The sequence below is a fragment of the Simochromis diagramma genome, unplaced genomic scaffold (assembly GCF_900408965.1).
Source record: "Simochromis diagramma unplaced genomic scaffold, fSimDia1.1 OVJJ01000557.1, whole genome shotgun sequence".
In the NCBI taxonomy this organism is placed as follows: domain Eukaryota; kingdom Metazoa; phylum Chordata; class Actinopteri; order Cichliformes; family Cichlidae; genus Simochromis; species Simochromis diagramma.
Window position 1 is genome coordinate 1,702,056 of NW_024387156.1, and position 19,330 is coordinate 1,721,385.

At 44.3% G+C, this 19,330-nt stretch overlaps 1 protein-coding gene across 3 annotated transcripts in view; it reads left to right on the plus strand.

The window, feature by feature from the left end:
• The first annotated feature begins 4,274 nt into the window (after positions 1-4,274).
• Positions 4,275-19,330, plus strand: part of ptpro (protein tyrosine phosphatase receptor type O) — a 43,246-nt gene continuing 28,190 nt past the window's right edge. For all 3 annotated transcript variants that reach the window (XM_040048400.1, XM_040048401.1, XM_040048402.1), the window contains exons 1-7: positions 4,275-4,613; positions 14,722-14,983; positions 16,573-16,728; positions 17,655-17,807; positions 18,103-18,624; positions 18,703-18,864; positions 19,017-19,213. In XM_040048400.1, coding sequence (XP_039904334.1) covers positions 4,389-4,613; positions 14,722-14,983; positions 16,573-16,728; positions 17,655-17,807; positions 18,103-18,624; positions 18,703-18,864; positions 19,017-19,213 — 1,677 coding nt within the window. In that variant the 5' untranslated portion in view covers positions 4,275-4,388. The remainder of the gene's footprint in view (positions 4,614-14,721; positions 14,984-16,572; positions 16,729-17,654; positions 17,808-18,102; positions 18,625-18,702; positions 18,865-19,016; positions 19,214-19,330) is intronic.

Consider the following 19,330-nt stretch of genomic DNA (forward strand, 5'->3'; position numbering starts at 1 on the left):
TCTGTTCACCATCAACATTGCGTGCAGCAGCAACCACAGCCTCCCAGACACTGTTCAGAGAGGTGTACTGTTTTCCCTCCTTGTAAATCTCACATTTGATGATGGACCACAGGTTCTCAATGGGGTTCAGATCAGGTGAACAAGGTGGCCATGTCATTAGTTTTTCTTCTTTTATACCCTTTCTTGCCAGCCACGCTGTGGAGTACTTGGACGCGTGTGATGGAGCATTGTCCTGCATGAAAATCATGTTTTTCTTGAAGGATGCAGACTTCTTCCTGTACCGCTGCTTGAAGAAGGTGTCTTCCAGAAACTGGCAGTAGGACTGGGAGTTGAGCTTGACTCCATCCTCAACCCGAAAAGGCCCCACAAGCTCATCTTTGATGATACCAGCCCAAACCAGTACTCCACCTCCACCTTGCTGGCGTCTGAGTCGGACTGTAGCTCTCTGCCCTTTACCAATCCAGCCACGGGCCCATCCATCTGGCCCATCAAGACTCACTCTCATTTCATCAGTCCATAAAACCTTAGAAAAACCAGTCTTGAGATATTTCTTGGCCCAGCCTTGACATTTCAGCTTGTGTGTCTTGTTCAGTGGTGGTCGTCTTTCAGCCTTTCTTACCTTGGCCACGTCTCTGAGTATTGCACACCTTGTGCTTTTGGGCACTCCAGTGATGTTGCAGCTCTGAAATATGGCCAAACTGGTGGCAAGTGGCATCTTGGCAGCTGCACGCTTGACTTTTCTCAGTTCATGGGCAGTTATTTTGCGCCTTGGTTTTTCCACACGCTTCTTGCGACCCTGTTGACTATTTTGAATGAAACGCTTGATTGTTCAATGATCACGCTTCAGAAGCTTTGCAATTTTGAGACTGCTGCATCCCTCTGCAAGATATCTCACTATTTTTGACTTTTCTGAGCCTGTCAAGTCCTTCTTTTGACCCATTTTGGCAAAGGAAAGGAAGTTGCCTAATAATTATGCACACCTGATATAGGGTGTTGATGTCATTAGACCACACCCCTTCTCATTACAGAGTTGCACATCACCTAATATGCTTAATTGGTAGTAGGCTTTCGAGCCTATACAGCTTGGAGTGAGACAACATGCATGAAGAGGATGATGTGGACAAAATACTCATTTGCCTAATAATTCTGCACTCCCTGTATATATACACTGTCAAAGATACTTGAGTGTCTTTGAGTGAAGATTTAAGGTGATAGGACATATGAATAGCTGCAACTTGAATCTTTACTGAAGCTCAGTATTTGACACAGAGTTCACTCACATGTGCTGTACCAGTGTACCTGCACATGTGATGTGACAATAGAAGTGATTTGATTTGAGAGTTCAAAATCACTGCTGTAATAACTAATAATGATTAGTATAATAACTATAATATTGGCCATATCATATTTACACTGACTTTAGTCTCATGAACAACATTAACTATTTGTTATTTACTAGCTAATCTTAAATGACTGTTCAGTACAATTATGAAGCCCAATAATCATGTTTTACAGTCCTGTGGTCTCAGCCTCAGATACTTATTAAATCACACAAAGCTCATGTAGAAACAAACAAACGAACAAAATATGTTCTCCTTCATTTCTGTCAACCACACGTTTCCAGCTATCATGGTTGCTAGGCAACCTGGGCAGCGCGACGGAGGCTAGACCGTCCCATTTCACAAGCCTCACACTTCCGGCCTTAGCGGTCTTTGAGTACGCGGCCCTTGAGGACCGTTGAGGCTGCATACTTTAAGGCTGCAGACCCTGAGTTGGGATACAGCCTGTGTGATAAACACAGTGTTTGGCTTGGTCTGCAGCCTCCTCAGGAACAGGACACACGTGATCAGCTGAACTTTCCCCCACAGTTGCTGTCAGAGGGATAACCTGGATTTCTCATCAGTCTTCGCTGTCTCTGGTTCTAAGGACGCTTTATCCAGCTAGGCTTTATTAGTGTAGACCACGGCTGGTTGTCACGTTGTTTGTTACTGCCACACGACAGGGCGCTGTGGAGCTCCTCTGGTATCACACGTTTCACCTGACAGTGTGGTCAGTTTGTGGACGTCCACAGAACTCTTAGGGGAGGAGGTATTTTGTGATGGGTCTTTGGTAGGTAACAGTTATTTTTCATCATGATCTTGTGTTTATATTGGAAGCTCTCACAGTGTTGGTCGTTATGTTCCCTCTAAGCTGCGCGCCTGCGCAATTGCGCACTGCTGGGATGGTCTCTGCCCACAGAAAATCTGCGTTGCGCACAGAAAAAAAAATCAAACCTGAATTGAAATTAAAATTAAAACTTTAACAATTCTGATTTGCAGTGTTAGTCAGTAAGTGACTGGCTGCTCCCATATGGGATTAGAACGATGCCACCTTATCCCATAGTCCAGCCAATAATGCCATTCACATCCGTATATGCGCAGCTAATCAACGTCATTGACAGGCTATGACAGCGTCCTTATGTGCTGACACCGGTGTTTTAGCTAGAAAAGCAGCGTGGCTGATGTGGAGTGAAACCACGTTAATGACAACTTGGACAACCATTGGAGATGGAACAATTGACGGAAAAAGTGTGGACTTTATACCAGTTTTTAAATTGTGTTGATAGGCCACAAAAACCAGAGTTGTGATAAAAATATTTGCAATGTTTGGTTTTCTTCATGAGTACTATAGTTGTTTATAAAACGGTAAAAATGGCATTTTATAAGGAAAACGCTGGAAAGCACTCTCCGCCTGTGAGGAAAGATGAAACCAAAAAAACCCCACCCTTTCCTATTGGTGGAAAAATGTACCATGTTGACCAATCAAAAAATGATATAGCAACATGGCATTTAGTTGTTTAGGGAGGGGGGAAGTTTTAGGAGTGACGGCAGTTTTGAGATGTGAGAGATTTGCGACGTTTAGCGCAAATCTTGTGTAGTTAGTGTGTAGTGTAGTCAATAGTTTTGTTGTGTGTGTCAGAACAATGAGGCGACTACTGAATGTTACAGGTGTTACAGGAGTGATACTTCTCCTGTTGTCAGGCCTGCAGGTATCAGGCTGTTGTTCTCCTTTATCTCATAGTGGACATAAAAGATTTTTTGGAGTTGCACAAATAATTTGTGTGGCATCAAATTTGATGCAGAACAGCTGATTGTTCTGTAAATAGTTTGAAATGTTTATTTTAAAAAACGCCTTAGCTGCATTTTTAGGTAAACAGCTGCAAAAAACGTTGTTGTTTGAATAACTCAGTTACTTTTTTGAAGAAGTAACTATGTAATTAATTGCCCAACATTGGTCATTATTTACTGTATTTCGCAGACAGAGAGTTACAGGACTCTCTCCCAGACCACAGACTCATAATACAAGTCAGAGCTTTATATATATATATAAAAAGAAACTTGTGTTTTCAAAATTGGAGTTCAAGTTATTTTTACTTCCAATAGTGTTAACATACTACACAGGTCATGAACAAGATTTCTTTTACATTTTTATTGTAAGTGGGCTAAAGCAGTTAATTAAAAGTAGTCTAACATAAATGCTGTAATTTGATTATTTTAATAAACCATGTAACTTGGATGGATTCGATGCTGGCGTGACCACAGTGCACACGTCTGCTGTTGCTCACAGTGCTCCAAGGGACCGCTCAGGGAGTTTGTGTGTTCACTCAAACACATGAAAAATTAGAGGGAACATTGGTCGTTAAAAACGGGCATGGGGTCATGCGTGAGACATGTTCTCCAGCTTCTAAAGGCAGACATGTTTTTGTCTCTGTGCTTGCACAGTGGTTTGTGTGAGGACGCCTGGCTTCCATGTGGAAACTGCTTCCTGTTCAGGGGCTGTTCATTTCTGTCTCCATTTAAAAACAGAAAAACAAATCTGTTTTGGAATCATTATTTTTACTGAGATCTCATTGTTGAGTACAGAGACAGCTAGACATGCTGGCTCTTTACTTTAAGTTACAGTTACTCTTGAGTTACAGTTGCTTAATCTCAGTTACAGTTACTTACTGTGAGTTATTGTTACTCTGAGTTACAGTTACTCTGAGCTCTGATGTAGTGAAGAGTGATCACTGCGTCAGTGAACAGCAGAGCGATGTGATTTCAATGTGTGATGTGACGTCACGTGACGGTTGTGTTTTCTTCCTTGTGTTTTTTATGTTTGCGGTGAAATAAAGTTTGGAGACAGGATGTCGTGAGTAATTTCAGTCTGAGCGCCTCTCAGAGGGAGCTGATGAAGAGGAGGAGGAGCGGCTGCGGGGCGCAGGGCGGGGCGTCGGCGCGCAGCAGCAGCAGCAGCTCCATCACTAACACCGTCACCGACCTGCTGGCGTCTGCGGGCTGCGGCATGGACCCCGCTGCCCGGCCTGTATGTGAGTGTGGGCCGGTCCGGTGCTGCTTCCCGCGGTTCTGATGGTGAAGGCGGTGCGCGCTCAGAGAAGCGGAGCGGACACAGACCTGTGCGCGTGGCGCGGCTCGCGCTCCGATGCAGCAGCGGGAGGAGGAGGAGGAGGCGCCATTGTTTGGATGCGCAGCAGATTGAGAGGAAGAAGGCCAGGGATCGCGCGCGCTGACCGGGACACGCGCACCATGCTGCACCCGCTGTTCCTCGTGCTCCACCTGCTCTGTTTCACCCAGGTAAGGAGCCGCACTTCCGGCCGCAGCGGCTTTGTTCGACCGCAGGAACCGGGGAAGGGGAGGAGGGAGGTGTGTGTGTGTGTGTGTGTGTGTGTGTGTGTGTGCGCGCGCGCGCGCGCGCGGCGGACACGCGACAGCCAGCAGCTCGATGTGTCTGCGGAAAGTGGGTCAGTCGGCTGCAGCATCACACACACACATAGACTCAGACTCACACACTCAGTCTCACACGCACACCACACAAATACAGACGGACTCACACACTCACACACACACACCCATACACACACAGACTATCACATTCAGTCTCACAGGCACACCGCACACACATGCGCAAATACAGACTCACACAAAGACACTTACACACACAGTCTCGCACACATCACACACACACACACACACACACACACACACACACACACACACACACACACACACATACAGACTCACTCTTAGCTGGTGCATCTGGGTAAATCTACTTTACACTTACAGGTATTAGGAGCAATGCCTTTATTACAGCACTCCTGCACATGCTCAGTCTGTTCTTTGTAAAGTGACTGAGTGGTCATGTGTGAAGCCAGATGTTCCTGATGTTTCTGCTGAAGCCAGAGGTTACTATAGCACCCCCTGTGGGTGTAGTCCATCAGCTGTTGACATCATCACACAGACTCGTCCATTTGTGCTTTTTGCGGGCACAGTAACACAAGTGAGGTTACAAAAACAGAGAGGTGCCTGACCAGTGATGATGATGTCACCTTTGTCATGCAGCGCTATTCACCGGGGTGAAGATGGCGAGATGATAATGGCCCTGTGACATGCCACCTGTGGACGCTTATAAAGCACCCGTCGGTTTCACGGTTAAAGTCAGCCTGTTGTGAAGGACCAGCGAGTGTTGCGCTGATGCTGGACAACTTCCTGTCTGCGAGTTTCTGTTTCCTGTCCCTGTAAAATCATCTGGAAGCTGCAGACTTTTATTTCCTGTTCAGTGTCGAGATAGTTGTGAAGTAACGTGGCGGGTTTACAGTGTAACGGGTTCCCCTCCACCTCGTTATCCTCGCTATCCGCATGCGGTGTTAATATCCTGCTCTGAGCGCTATCTGATGCTCCAAGCTTCCAATTTTCTGTCCTCTGACAGCTGCTCCGATTTGAGGCGCTGAATGTAAAGAGTATGAAGAAGAATAATTTATGAAGCATTTCCTGTTTCACTGACATCAGCATCTTAAGTTTTGGACTTTTATTTGGACATAATACGACGCACATTTTAACAAATGTAACCGTGTGAGGAACTTTTATTTTGAAGAATAAATGTTTTATCCAAATCCAGATTTGTTTTTATCCGAATCTCCTGCTTTGTCTCTAAAATTTCAGGTTTAACAGCAGCGTACTACATTGCCCACAATCCTGAGGAAGACGCTGAAATCACTGATATGTTGCAGCTGTTAGTAAAACATATTTAAAATCAGTGCTATCTTCAGACTGAATTTGAAGTCAGTGATTAGTTGGTCTGCTGAAATGCACCATGGGAGTCAGTGTTTATCAACTCAGTTCTTCACTGTTTGTACAAACAGTTCTGTGATTGGCTGATGGGACATTTCACTGTTTAGCCATAACTCACCTCCTTGATTTGTTAGCAGGACTGCCCAGAAGGTGTCTGGATCCAAGAGTAGGAGATAGTCACTCAGCCAGGTCTGGTACTCCTGGGTCTTTTCGGTCTCCTGCATCCAGGGCCTCGGATGCCGTGGATTCCCAAACTGTGGCAGTGGGCTGAAGGCCTTGGGAAGGTTTTATGTGGCCCGTGATGAACAAAGACTGTTCATCTCTCCACTGCACCCATCCACTGTTCATGTTGTACAGTAGAATGAGACAAGCCTGCATCTCCTCAGTGCAGGTGTAATTTCAGGTCTGAACAGGAACTTTAACAGCTAAGTTAGCTAAGAGCCATGAGGTGGCACATTGAAATTCACTGTGCCACTGTGGCCACGCCCCCCAGTGAAACCTATGTCTCAGAGGTCCTTCAGATGAAGCTGACCAAAAATGGAGGCGACCTGATGAAATGTTGAGTTTGGCACCTGAAAACTTCAGAGAACTTCCTGTTTAGCTGTTACTTATGTATTCTGGCTTCCTACCACAGTCCAAAGACATGCAGTTAGGCTACGTCTACACTAGCCAGGATAAAATTGAAAATGGCGTATACATCTGAAAACACTCCGCATCCACACTATTGTTTTCATTTGTTTTCACAGAGTTGTTCATCCACATTGAAACGCAATACAGGAAACACGTTCCTGTATTGCGTATGCGTGAAAAGCAAGACGATTCGACCTGCCTGATTTCTGTCTGCCGTTTATTTACTTTTCGGCTCTTTGAAATGTCGCGGCAAAATGTTGAGGAAAAGCACAGAGTTTTTTAAAACAATGAGGTGGAGTTGTTGCTCCAGTGCCCCCACGATCCTGAAAAGGATAAGCGGCAGAGAATGGATGGATGGATGGATGACTTTTGTACATACGGGTGTAGAGGTGGGAATAGGGGGCGTGCTGTGGGTCCTATTAGTGTTTGGATGAGCTTGGAGTTCAGAGGTCAGATAATAACAGCAGTTTTTTGTATTTTTAGGAAATTGTTTAATGTCAATCAGCTGTTCTCATTATTGTGGCTTTGACATCATCAGTGAGATTTATGGGTAATGCGTGAGCCATCATGTCCTCAGATCTGCATCATGGTTCTGGGGTCACTTCTGGACTGTAAGCCCACAGTAACCATGTGGCGCCGGCTGTGACTCAGAGATCTGTTTAAGTCGGCGCTCCACACGGTCTCTGAATATTCACACATTCGTGACTTTAATGTGCGTCTTGGATTACGTTGGAGGGTTTATCCCTGTATGTGACAGAGGGCAATAATGTGAGGGCATAATCAGAGCGGCGGAGGGTTAACAGAGGCCCGATTAGAATTTAATCAGAGTTAGATCTGCAGAGCAAACACTGAGCTTCTTCTTTGAGCCGCCACGTCGCCCATGTTCGATGGCTAAATGGGCGATTCAGCCGCAGCCGAGTGGAATAACAACGAGTACAACCTCAGACACCCAGAACAGAGGCTGGACGGGCTTCTTTAGGTCAAAGGTTTATAAAGAGCAAGTGCCAGAATGATCCAGAGCCAATCACCACACACGACCAGCCTTCATCCTTCCTCATCCTCTCTGTAGAACATGGAAGGTTCTTCCTGCTTCAGCCTCTCTTTCAGAATAACAGTTATCACAGCTCAACTTTGGTTTTTTATCTCCCTACTAATGGGAGCGTTTATTTTGAAAGGTCTTATAAATAAGATATGCTTCCTGTTGGCTTTGATTGTGTAATCAGCTGATGGACCTTTTACGTGTTGTTAGTCACATGATGATGGTTATGGTGAGCTGATGAAGAGAAGGTGATTCGCCACTTTTCCTGCTGAGCTCTAATGAAACGTTTAGGAAGGTCAATAAAGAAGCTCCTCCACCTCCAGCTCCACCACCGTGATACATTGGGATCTGATGAAGGACTGAAAATGATCAACTTCACCCTGAAGCTCTGTCTCATTTCAGAATCCAGACGGTGAGAACAGAAAGCCCCCGTGGAGGGACGCATTGTCATTGATTGGTCCACAGTTTCACATGGGGCCATCTGATTGGTTGAATCTAAAATATATATGGAGCTGCAGATCCTTCTGGATCTTTTCTAGTGACAGGCGATGAAAATGAGGTTCACTGAACCCCTCAGTCCACATTTAAGGTCAAGAAAAACATCACTTACAGTAACGTGTTGAATTTAATTCCAGAAGTTAACTTTTAGTTTCCTTCCTCGTGTTCTTTACCAGAGCGTCTTCACATGAGTTAAGACAAACTTCCCTAATGGACATTAGAGGAACTGCAGCTTTTGGAGTTGATACTTACTTATAAGAAGTTTCTTCTCCATTTTTTGATTACAGCAATGAGCCCCAGCCCTAAATGTTGGACATTTTACCTTATTGTGGTCACATTACCTCATTAGGCTTGTTATAGTACTTGAAATAATCAACCAATCAAGTCCCTGTTCCAGCTTCTTAAGTGTGGGAAAAACATTTTCAGTCTCTTTCCGTTTTTTTACAGATCTTGAGAGCCGTAAACTCTCTTCCCGGCGTTTGATGCCCGATGTTTGTACCTCTGCGTTCCGCTTCATTCGGTTTGGTTGTTGCAGCAGCTTCTTCTGTGGGAACCTGCTTTGGAGAGCTCGTTGGAAAGGTTCTCATTGTTCTGTGAATGAGGCAGAGAGCTGTCAGCCATCTTTTGTTATTCCGGTGAAAGGAAGCACCGCATGAAAAGACCTCTGAGCCTCACCAGGCTCCATAAAGAAAAGTGGAGATTTTAGTGTAACACTCTTGTAAGAGAGAGGCCAGAAACATGATGGAGGAAAGGCCTCAGATTGGATTTCATCAGAAAAAAAACACCAAGCTGAACTTTTCCACGCAGGAAAAATAGAGTCAAGAGGAATCTGCAGAAGTTGTGAGGCTCAGGTTGTTTTTAAGAGTTATGAAATTTACCCTCACCAGACTACATTCAAAAAAGGGAAGATTTACTCTGCTCTAATCAAGCCAAAAATGTCTGAGGTGAGCCATAAAAATTTGAAAAAAGCCCACCCAGAACCCCCCCCCCCCCCGTCTTCCCCACCTGCCTCCACACAGCTTTGCAGGTTTGCATGATAATGCTGGCAGCTGCCTGAGGGTGAAGCCTCCCGACCCCTGGCTCCACCCCCTGTTGGCTGTCCGTCTGTAGCCATTCACAGGGTCACATTCATTCACTTACTCAGAATCACTTTCCCCTCATGAAAGGATGAGCTGGTGTCCTGACACAACTCTGAGGATTCAGTGTTTTTAGTTTTAGTTTCTACGCTCTGTTTGCTTCTTTCAGTTCATTTGTATTATTTAGAAATTTTAGTGTTACTTTAATTTTGATCTTTTTTATGATCAGCCTACAGTTGTAAGAAGTTCAGAACAAGTTTTACAATAGAAACACTCATCAGGACCTGATCATTAACACAGTTTAATACAAGGGTGTCCAACTCCAGGCCTCAAGGGCTGGTGTCCTACAGACTTTAGATGTGTCCTTGATGCAACACAGCTGATTTAAATGACTAAATTACCTCCCGAACATGTCTTGAAGTTCTCCACAGGCCTGGTAATGAACTAATCATTTGATTCAGGTGTGTTGACCCTGGGTGATATCTAAAACCTGCTGGCCACCGGCCTTTGAGGCCTGGAGTTGGACACTCCTGGTTTAATAGAAGCCACAACCTGCAGTTCCTCTAGCGCCCAGTAGAGGCCAAAGCAGTGAGTCAGTCTCCATAGACTGTAATGTTAAAAACTTTACAGCAGAAATAAACATGTTTACAGCCTGATACAGAAGTGTTGTGGTCTCTATAGATAATTTCCCCCTTCATTACAACTGTACCAAACTTTTGTTAAGGAATAAAGATAAGAGTAAGTAAAAGAGAGGAATGAGAAGAAAAGCGTCTCTATACGCAGATGACACAGTTCTATATACAGGAGAAGAAGGAGACTAACAGTTTATCTGGGGTTTATATCAGGAGTTAGAGACACAAACAACTGCACAAGGGGAGAATATTATTGTAAGTCACCTTATTAACTTGCATTAGAGCTTAAAGTTTGCATTATTAGAAGCGTGGCCTCTACCTGCCTTATGTCAACTAATTTGAGTCTCTTAACTGGACCTCTGGACCATATTTGTGCTGTTGGAGCCTTTGGGAGCATTTTTAATTACTTTATCAGACCAATAATATGGCTGCTGTGAGATTACTGTACTAACAGGCTATCCAGGAAGTCTGAGCACCAGTTTTAGGAATTTATTTAGATGTTACCGATTAGCAGGCATCAGCGTCTGTATGTTGTTCCCATACAGTCTTTTCTAAGATGAGTCCAAAAACCAGTGACTGCTTCCATCTTTTATTTACAGTGTGTCATTACAGACATTGATTGAAAGAAAATTGATCAGTGCTGACAGACCATTGATGTTGTTTTGTTCCTGTCTGAGTATGTACGGCAGTGCTTGACCCTCAGAAAGTCTGTGATCTGCAGAGAAATCGAAAACCTTTCTCTTTGGAAAAGTGTAAGCGGTGCTGAGTGTGTAGCTCTTGGAGCTGTAGGATCATTTGGACAGTTAATGAGTGAACAGTGGGTGAAACTAAAGATAACCTGAGGAAATGTGTTGCAGGTTTTGATGTTCAGGCTCTCAGAGGATCTTCTTATTGACCAAACTTGCTGATCAGTGAAACAGCTGGGGTCATGTGATTCTGGCCCGATGTGGGGGTTGGGGGTACATTGGTAGCATTGAGCCCCCATGCTCTGCAGCGTCTCCGTGGTAATCCTGCTGCGCCGCCACCCACCCTAAACGTGGTGCTCCTTTCATCACTGTTGCCATGGCGACAGCAGAGCAGTGGAGCCTTGAATGAGTCAGTGTGGATTTTCTCTTCCACTCTCACTCAGGCTGATGTCGATGGTTGCAATGTGGCGACAGCTCGGGTTGTCACGATACTTGAATTTCTAACTCATCACTGATCCCCAAGAGAGTATTGCATATATGGGAATACTGCAGTACCACAGGAAAAATTAGAGGCTTTAGTGTTTTTCTTGTAAATAAAGACTGGAACAATACAAACAACAACAGAAGTAACAACAGTAACTATGTGACTGGTACTTTAAGGTTGTTTCTGTGCAGCTTCTGGTCGACTTTTCTGCTTCGGTCATAAAGACAAACCGGTCTGTCCACTGACCTCTGAACTTCCTCCTGAAGCTGTGCTTAGTGTTAGTGATGGGAGGGGTTCTTTCAACCCAGAATAACTGTCTGATCTGATTGTAATTTAAGTATTGATTAATATCTGAGTATCAATTTTTGCCATCTAAAATAAGTTTTCAAAACTTGATTGTGTGAAGCTGACATATACATTCAGCTCATTTTGAAACTTATTTTTACTCTTGGAATTTGAACTGGATATTGGTGCAGCCCCTTAATTGGTCCTCTGAAACAAGCTGTTTTAGCTTCTCCCTGAAAGCACACTATCTTCTGATTGACTAACTTCACAGGCATGCAGAGGGGCAGCACCCAGAGGTTATGAGGTGTACTACAGTGAAACAATATATCCATGACAGATAATAAGAAAATAAAGAATAGGTACCCTTTAATTTAGAAAGTAGAAAGCGGCTTGTGGATTGTGATTAAATATGTTCTGGAGGTTCATGTTCCCATTAGGATCAGCTCATCTACCGCTTCCATCAGGTTATTGATTAAGCTCTAAACAATGAGAGCCATGCTCCACATACGAATCAAATCAAAACAAAATGACATAATCATGAATTAATTCTAAAAAAAAGGTTTTGTTTTTCAAAATAAGGGCAACCTCCACAAGGTTGTAGATAGCTAAGACTCTCCACATTTTAAGAACTTAAGAAACCTCTTGAATAAGAGGTGAAATGCCTTCAAGAAATTTAAAGAAGTCCACCTGCCACCTGCTTGCTTTCCAAGCTCCTTAGATTATCGTGACCTTAATGACAGAAAACCTAGACAGACAGAAGAACAATTTCATTTTGAGGGATTTTAAAAATAAAAATAATCTTTTTTTTCACCACCGCCAGCGTTAGCTTTGAAGATGCCTACATGTTTTCCTCTTTTGTTTTTCTGGAGCAGATGTATAAACCTGTCAAGCATCATAATTTTTGTAGTTTTTGCCAAATTAAAATAAAAAAAGATCTTTAACACATGGATGTTCTCTATAAAACAGATTGAATTGAATCTAAAAAAAATCTAGTCTGGGCTCAGAGCAAGTCAGAAATGATGACAGAATGAAAAGTCCCAAAGTGTTTAATTTTTGGTTGTTTTTACAGTATATTTCTTTTTAAGGATCCAACATCCTCCAAATACCCTGACCTCCAGCTTCAGGAAAGTAAAGAGGTACAGTTGAGTATCACCTGCATACAGGAAAAAGCTCAGTTAGATGTACTGTTGATGTAAGTACAGAAAAGAGGAGGACCCAGGATCGAGCCATGAGGTGCACCACACAGTCAGTTTCCTTTCCACAAACAAACCTATGTTCTTCCTTTTTCTTTATCTAACTCCACAAATAGACCTCAGCACCTCCTCCCCCACCTCCCTTCCCATCTTTATGGACCTGCTCTGTCCAAATACCACAGCAGTCATTAAGCCAGAGTGCCGGCCTGGCATTTTAAAAGGCCAAACCAGAGTGGGCCGAGCTTTTATTTGCCTCCTTTCTATAGAGAGAGAGAGAGAGATTTATCTTCTACAGTCTAATGTGGAGGCGTGCTGTTAGAGGAGGTGAAGCTTCGTAGGTGGAGATCGTTCACAGAGAGTTTTAACAGCAGTTGAAGGAAAATACAAAAGTTTTATATCAGGCACAGTAATTACAAAGATGGCTCTTTGATAAAACTGATAGTTTTATTTGATTCTGCATACATCATACAAAACATTTCCCTCACCTCTTTAATGGCTTTTTGAGAGAATTTGTGTGAAACACTGAATGATAACAGTTTTATCATTTTTAGATCATATATATTTACACAGTGTTTTTTTATGTTCTTTAAATAGAATTCAGTTGATGTTTTCAACCTGAGGGTTTTTTTTTTTTACAGCGATCCAAATGTCTGTAAAGTCTAGATTGAGGTTTCACTGTATTCTTATTAAGCACAGCGCTAAAAAGACAATAAAACCAGAGCCTGTGTCCTGCATGGAGGAGTTGGGATAATGGTTGTTCTCAGCTGACAGGTTCAGAAATGTTTCCTTCCTGGATGTAGGTCAGCTCCTGCTACACTTTACATTTACTAACATTTAACCCGCTTCGCTTTCTCTGTTTGTCGCTGAATATTTAACGTCCTCACGGCGTCAGGGTAGATTCCATCCTGCCTCGGTGCAGCACACGTTCGTGACTGTTTGAAATGTGGGTCAGGTTCTGTGCGGATGGATAATCTGCTGCTCCGCAGTCACAGCAGGTCGCAGTGCTTTCATGAAGCTGCTGTAGGCAATCGTGTCACTGAGCTGCTGCTGATCCACAAACAGGAAACACAGGCTCCAACCGACCGATCCGACCTCAGCCGGAGCGCAGCCGCTCTTAGATAAGATACATGGAAACTGACGGCATAATAAATACACAGAACCAAAACACATGAATCCAAGAATTCCTTTGACACTTCTGTATGGTTTTATCATCAGGAAAAAAAAAACACCTTTAAGGTGGAATCAGCTGACATCTCCTGTTTCAGACCAGGAACCAATCAGTGACCAGTATCAAATAGTGGGTTGTAACTGAATGAAATGTGTGGTGCTGTGATCATGTGATTCAATCAGCAGCGTGACCTTTATGCACACGGATGGTGCTTGGCGGGGAGTCGACCTCCTGATGTCAGATTTAATGAAGGCAGACCAGCCTGCTCAGCTCAGGACAGGAGAGACAGGAACACAAATCATCTTTGCGCTCAGAAAGAAGAGAATAGAATAAAACAGGCCGAGATTACGGGAACTCCGATGCTCAGTCTGAGGCTTCTCTTCACCCAGTCAAACGTGTTTAATATTGGTCATTAATTGATCACCAGCCAATGGGAGCCCTCTCTGCATCCTCAGTGTTGTGTCTTCTCTTTCTCTTTGGCCTGATTCTTAGAGCTCTGGGGCCAAAGCATGATGGGAAATCATATTCATGGACACTGAGACTGCAGGGGGTAAAACTGACGGCTGGCTGTTGGCAAGTGTGAGAGGCTGTGCAGCTTTTGAGCTGTTTTCACTTTTGATTTCTTAACTTTCAGAAATAAATCATGTTCTGTTCCATGTTTCTTCCTGGACTCCACCAGAGCTGCTCTGCATTATTCACAGTTAATAATAATCCTTCTTTATCTAAACAAAGCTGTCTCTTTAATAACCCCTATCCTAGAGCCCACTTTCTTCTGATTGGCCTATTCTGGGAAGCCTGTTGAGGGGCAGGATCCAGTGCGTTTGGGCCTCACCAGAGCTCAGCGTGTCAGAGTGAAAGGAGCTGCTTCATCTAAGCTGAAATAAACGTTAACCTCTTTGTTTGCTCACATTTTTCTTTTTCAGAGCACGACGGCGTTCCAGGCGACCGTAAACGAAGAAGGTTTGATTGTGGCGACTTTGGATAGCTCAGACCTGCAGGAGAACGTCACGGCATATGCGGTGCAGATCTCTGGAGAACCTCGAACCATCCTGATCCAGTTCGTGAACACCAGCGAGCCTCTGCTGTACAACGCCTCCTTCCACGGCCTCTGCTACACGGTGGGGCTGCTGCTCAGACGGGGACAGGCTTGGTCCCGCCCCATGAAGACAGTTGCCGTGCTCACGAGTAAGAACCTCTCCAATCACGGGATTGGGGGGGGGGGGGGGTGGAGGGTTCAAAATCACTGATTCTGATATTACAGGATCGCACCATGTTTAGCTGCTGGCCTTTACAGGAAATAAACCTGAGAGTCACTGCTTTCCATTTTTAATAACCTGAAACGTCATTTTGGACATTTCCTCTGTTTTCTGATGTTTTTAAAACCAGTTAAACGATCAACTGAAATAATCAGCAGACTGTTTTTACCTTCAAATTCTCTTAGCTTGATCATCATCGGTGACTGCAGAAGTCAACAGTGTTGGTCAAGTTACTTGAAAAAAGTAATCAGTAACTAATTACTGATTACTTCCCCAAAAAAGTAATCCCGTTACTTTACTGATTACTTATTTTCAAAAGTAATTAATTACTTAGTTACTTAGTTACTTTTTAAAAACACGATTTACAACCTGAAGAGGTGATAAAGCGATAGATCTTTCAGCCCAATTCTACTTTTTCTACATAATCCATCATACAAAATGTAATCAAATGGAAAAGTCTCTTTTTTTAACTTGTTTTATCAGTTTTAATCTTTTAACTTTATGCATCAAGCAAAAATGTAATTATATGCAACATTCTCTGACTTGAATAAATTAGTTTAACATTTAAACCTATTTTCTGCACATTCCAGCACATAAAATAAAATATTTTTTGTGTTTACACTCACTCTTTCAAATAGATGCAAGTAAAACACAGCAGAAAATAAATAAAGTCAAAGACTCAGCGGTCCTGTTGCTCTATTTTCACCTGTAAAGCAGGACTGCGGTAGGCGGAGGTTTACCCTGGTGCAGGTGTGCTGCGGTCAGTTGAAGAATCCGCGAGTTTCTCTGTGAATTTCCCATTACGTCGTTGCGCACTCGGTGCTTGCTTGGAAGTTTGGCGGTTTTTTCGCTGTAAAAAGAAGTTTTCTTCCCACGCACGATGGACGCTAATGTTTTTGTCACTTTTTATGGAATCAAACTCAAAGTAAGGTCAGTACTTCCAAGCTTTAAACGCTACACGCTCATACTCTCTCCCACAATCGATATGTGATCCATTGTTGATCTGCACACAGCTGTTGTCACTAACGGCGCACTCGCTTACGTCACTGTCGTGAGACATTCTCGCAAAAAATCACGGTTTTAGTAACGCAGTAACGCAGCGTTCCTACGGGAAAGTAACGGTAATCTAATTACCGTTTTTGCAATAGTAATCCCTTACTTTACGCGTTACTTGAAAAAAGTAATCAGATTACAGTAACGCGTAACGCGTTACTGCCCATCTCTGGAAGTCAACGCTGTAAAAGTCTGATTTATCTGGATTATTCTGTAGATTTAAGCTTTAAAAGTGGTTGAGGTTTGTTTAATTGATTATGTGTAATACAGGAGCATATATGAAGGAGAATTATCCTCAACATGAGGATAATTCTCCTTAAAAAAACCTGTTGTTGCAAGGATTAGGAAAATGTTATTATTTTTTAAATTTTGCATATTAGACATGTAGTTCAAATAAAGGGCTTACATCTCTGTTCTGTAGTTCTGTGATTGTGATGTTCGACTCAGTTTCGTTTGTCTCCTCAGAGCCGCTTCCTGTCCGCAGCGCTCAGATATTGGACTATAAGGAGGCTCCAGAGACTGGCGTGGTGTTTGAAATCGATCCTCCGACCAGAAACGTCTTCAGCAGAGTCAACATCAGCTACACTGAAGGACAGGAGCGCCGATCGATGCTCTATAAAGGTAGAACATTTCATTCGTTTGTATGAGTGGGTGCTATTTAGTGTAATTTAGTGTTTTGTAAACCAATATGAGCCTTCTGCCCGAATGTGAGGACAGTTATTGTAGTTCACAGTCTCACCGGCAGGTGAAGGCACCTGAGTAGCGATAGAGGAATGTGTCTGTCTGAATAAATGCCCGACCCCTTCCAAACTGAAGATTCTGATTGGGTAGAAATCCTCCGGGGAACTCTGGTGCGCCCTTGCCTTTCTCTGATGGAAAGCATTTCTGAAAGCACGTTATTCCACTTAAAGCGGCTTGAGACAACTGATGTTGTGATTTGGTGTTATATATAAATAAAACTAAATTGAGCTGAACCAAGTTATTTCAAGTTTACCTGCACACACACCTCAGTGGAGGCAAATATAAAGGAAAGAGGACCCAGGATTGACCCCCGAGGAACTCCATTTCAATTCAATTCAATTTTATTTATAAAGCACCAAATCACAACAACAGTCGCCTCAAGGCGCTTCATATTGTAAGGTAGACCCTACAATAATACACACAGAGAAAAACCTAGCAATCATATGACCCCCTATGAGCAAGCACTTTGGCGACAGTGGGAAGGAAAAACTCCCTTTTAACAGGAAGAAACCTCTGACAGAATCAGGCTCAGGGAGCTGCGACCGGTTGGGGGAGAGAGAAGGAACACAGTGTAAAAGACATGCTGTGGAAGAGAGCCAGAGATTAATAACAAGTATGATTCAGTGCTGAGGGGTCTATTAACACATAGTGAGTGAGAAAGACCAGACCTGATTTCAGCTGCTCCAGACTCATAGTCGCTCAGTGCTTTGGTGTTCATGTCCTGACTGCTGACAGATGTTAACACAGCTCCAGGAATAAAGAGAGTGTTTTTGTGCTAACAGTTTCTTTCTGCTTGTTGTTTGTAGATTTCTACAGAGGGAAGACAGTGTTTAAGCACTGGTTACCGGGGATGTGTTACCGAAACATCACCTTCCAGCTGATCTCAGAGGCCACCGTGTACCAAACTGCACTGGTGACCCACAGTGACATCACTCACACACCGCTGCATCATCGGACAGGTGAGGCCCCTCCCACTGTGAGAGTCCAGTGCTTGCTCTGTACTGAGTAGATTAGAACGGCTCTGAGGCAGACCTTCCTGCATGAAGCTCTAAGTTCTACTTTCAGGAATCGTTGCCTTAGTAAATACAGTGATCAGGTCTGGAGAACATGGCGACCCGGTTCAGAGGCCTCCAGCGAGGACCTGCTGCCTCATTTTTTTAAACAGTGATGTATGATGAGACGGGAGGAGCTTCATCTGGCGAGCTGACTAGCCATTTCCTGCTCAGAATAATTCACTCCCCTCTCTCCCCCCAGTGCCCCACCCTCCCCTCAACATCTCCTATAAGATCATCCATTTGAGCCAGAGGGCAGCTCCAGGTCAGCTCCCCGACATGCTCCCACATGATAGCGGGCAGCGATCCCCCCGCCAGGCCCGGGACGTCCCACTGATGGAGGAGCGGGAGGAGGAGGAGACCCAGGCTGAGGAGAATACCTCAGATGAGGTAATAGGAGTCACTTACGCCCCCTTCAACTCCACAAAAGTGCTGACGGTGAGCGCCCCCATTGATGTGAACAACAGCCGCACGGAGGAGGCAGAGCCTTCGAGCTACTGGCTGGATCCGACGGAGCCATCTCCCGCTGACAAGGATGAGGAGTTCGTTAATGGCGTGCTGCCCGAGTACGAAGACTCCAACGAGCCGGGCTCGGCCATGGCACTCCCTGCCGAGCCTTCCGTCCTGCCCACCAGGCTTCCTCCAATCCTTTTGGAACTGCGCTGGCTGCCGCCGCGCCCACCCACCAGCTACGACGGTTTCAACGTCTACATCTACAGAGATGGTAAGCAGGAAGCAGCTGAATAAAGAACATCTCAGATGTTCCCGTGTTGGCATCTGAACCTCTCGCTCTGCTCCTCAGGTAACTCGACAGAAACAGCGACGGTGGATGAAAGCACTCACGAGTTCTTTACAGAGTTAACGGAGCCGGGAATATACCTTGTGCAAGTGACCACACTGAGCTCGTCTGGAGACTGCGAGTCCCGAGAGAGCAGTGGCGACACTGCCTTCACCTTCTACCTCAGTAAGTGTACAGGAAGTGATTATGGCGCATGCAGCAGCGTGTGGCAATAAAGGATGGATTCAATCGAATGCATCTTTGTTCTAGTGTTGTCATTGTTAACATAATCCACTTCCTGTGGACCTGCTCCTTCGCTGGTTTATTAATGGTTACAGGTCCCAGCGGTGAGCTGCTGGAGGACCTGCGAGAGCGTCCTCAAGCCGTCAGCGTCAGGCTGCTGGACTCGAGCACCGCTGCCATCTCCTGGGCGCCATCGTTGCAGAACCACAATGGGAGCCTGGTGTCAGTGGTTTCCACCACCTGCCTGAAGCCCAGCCTGAGCCAGAGGATGGAGAACACCTACTGCAGCGAGGTATGGCACGGCACTCATCACTGGCTGCGCACCGCAGATTGAAGCTCACACAGGGGGTCTTTTGAATAAATAATAAAAAATTTTTTAATACATATATATATATATATATATATATAT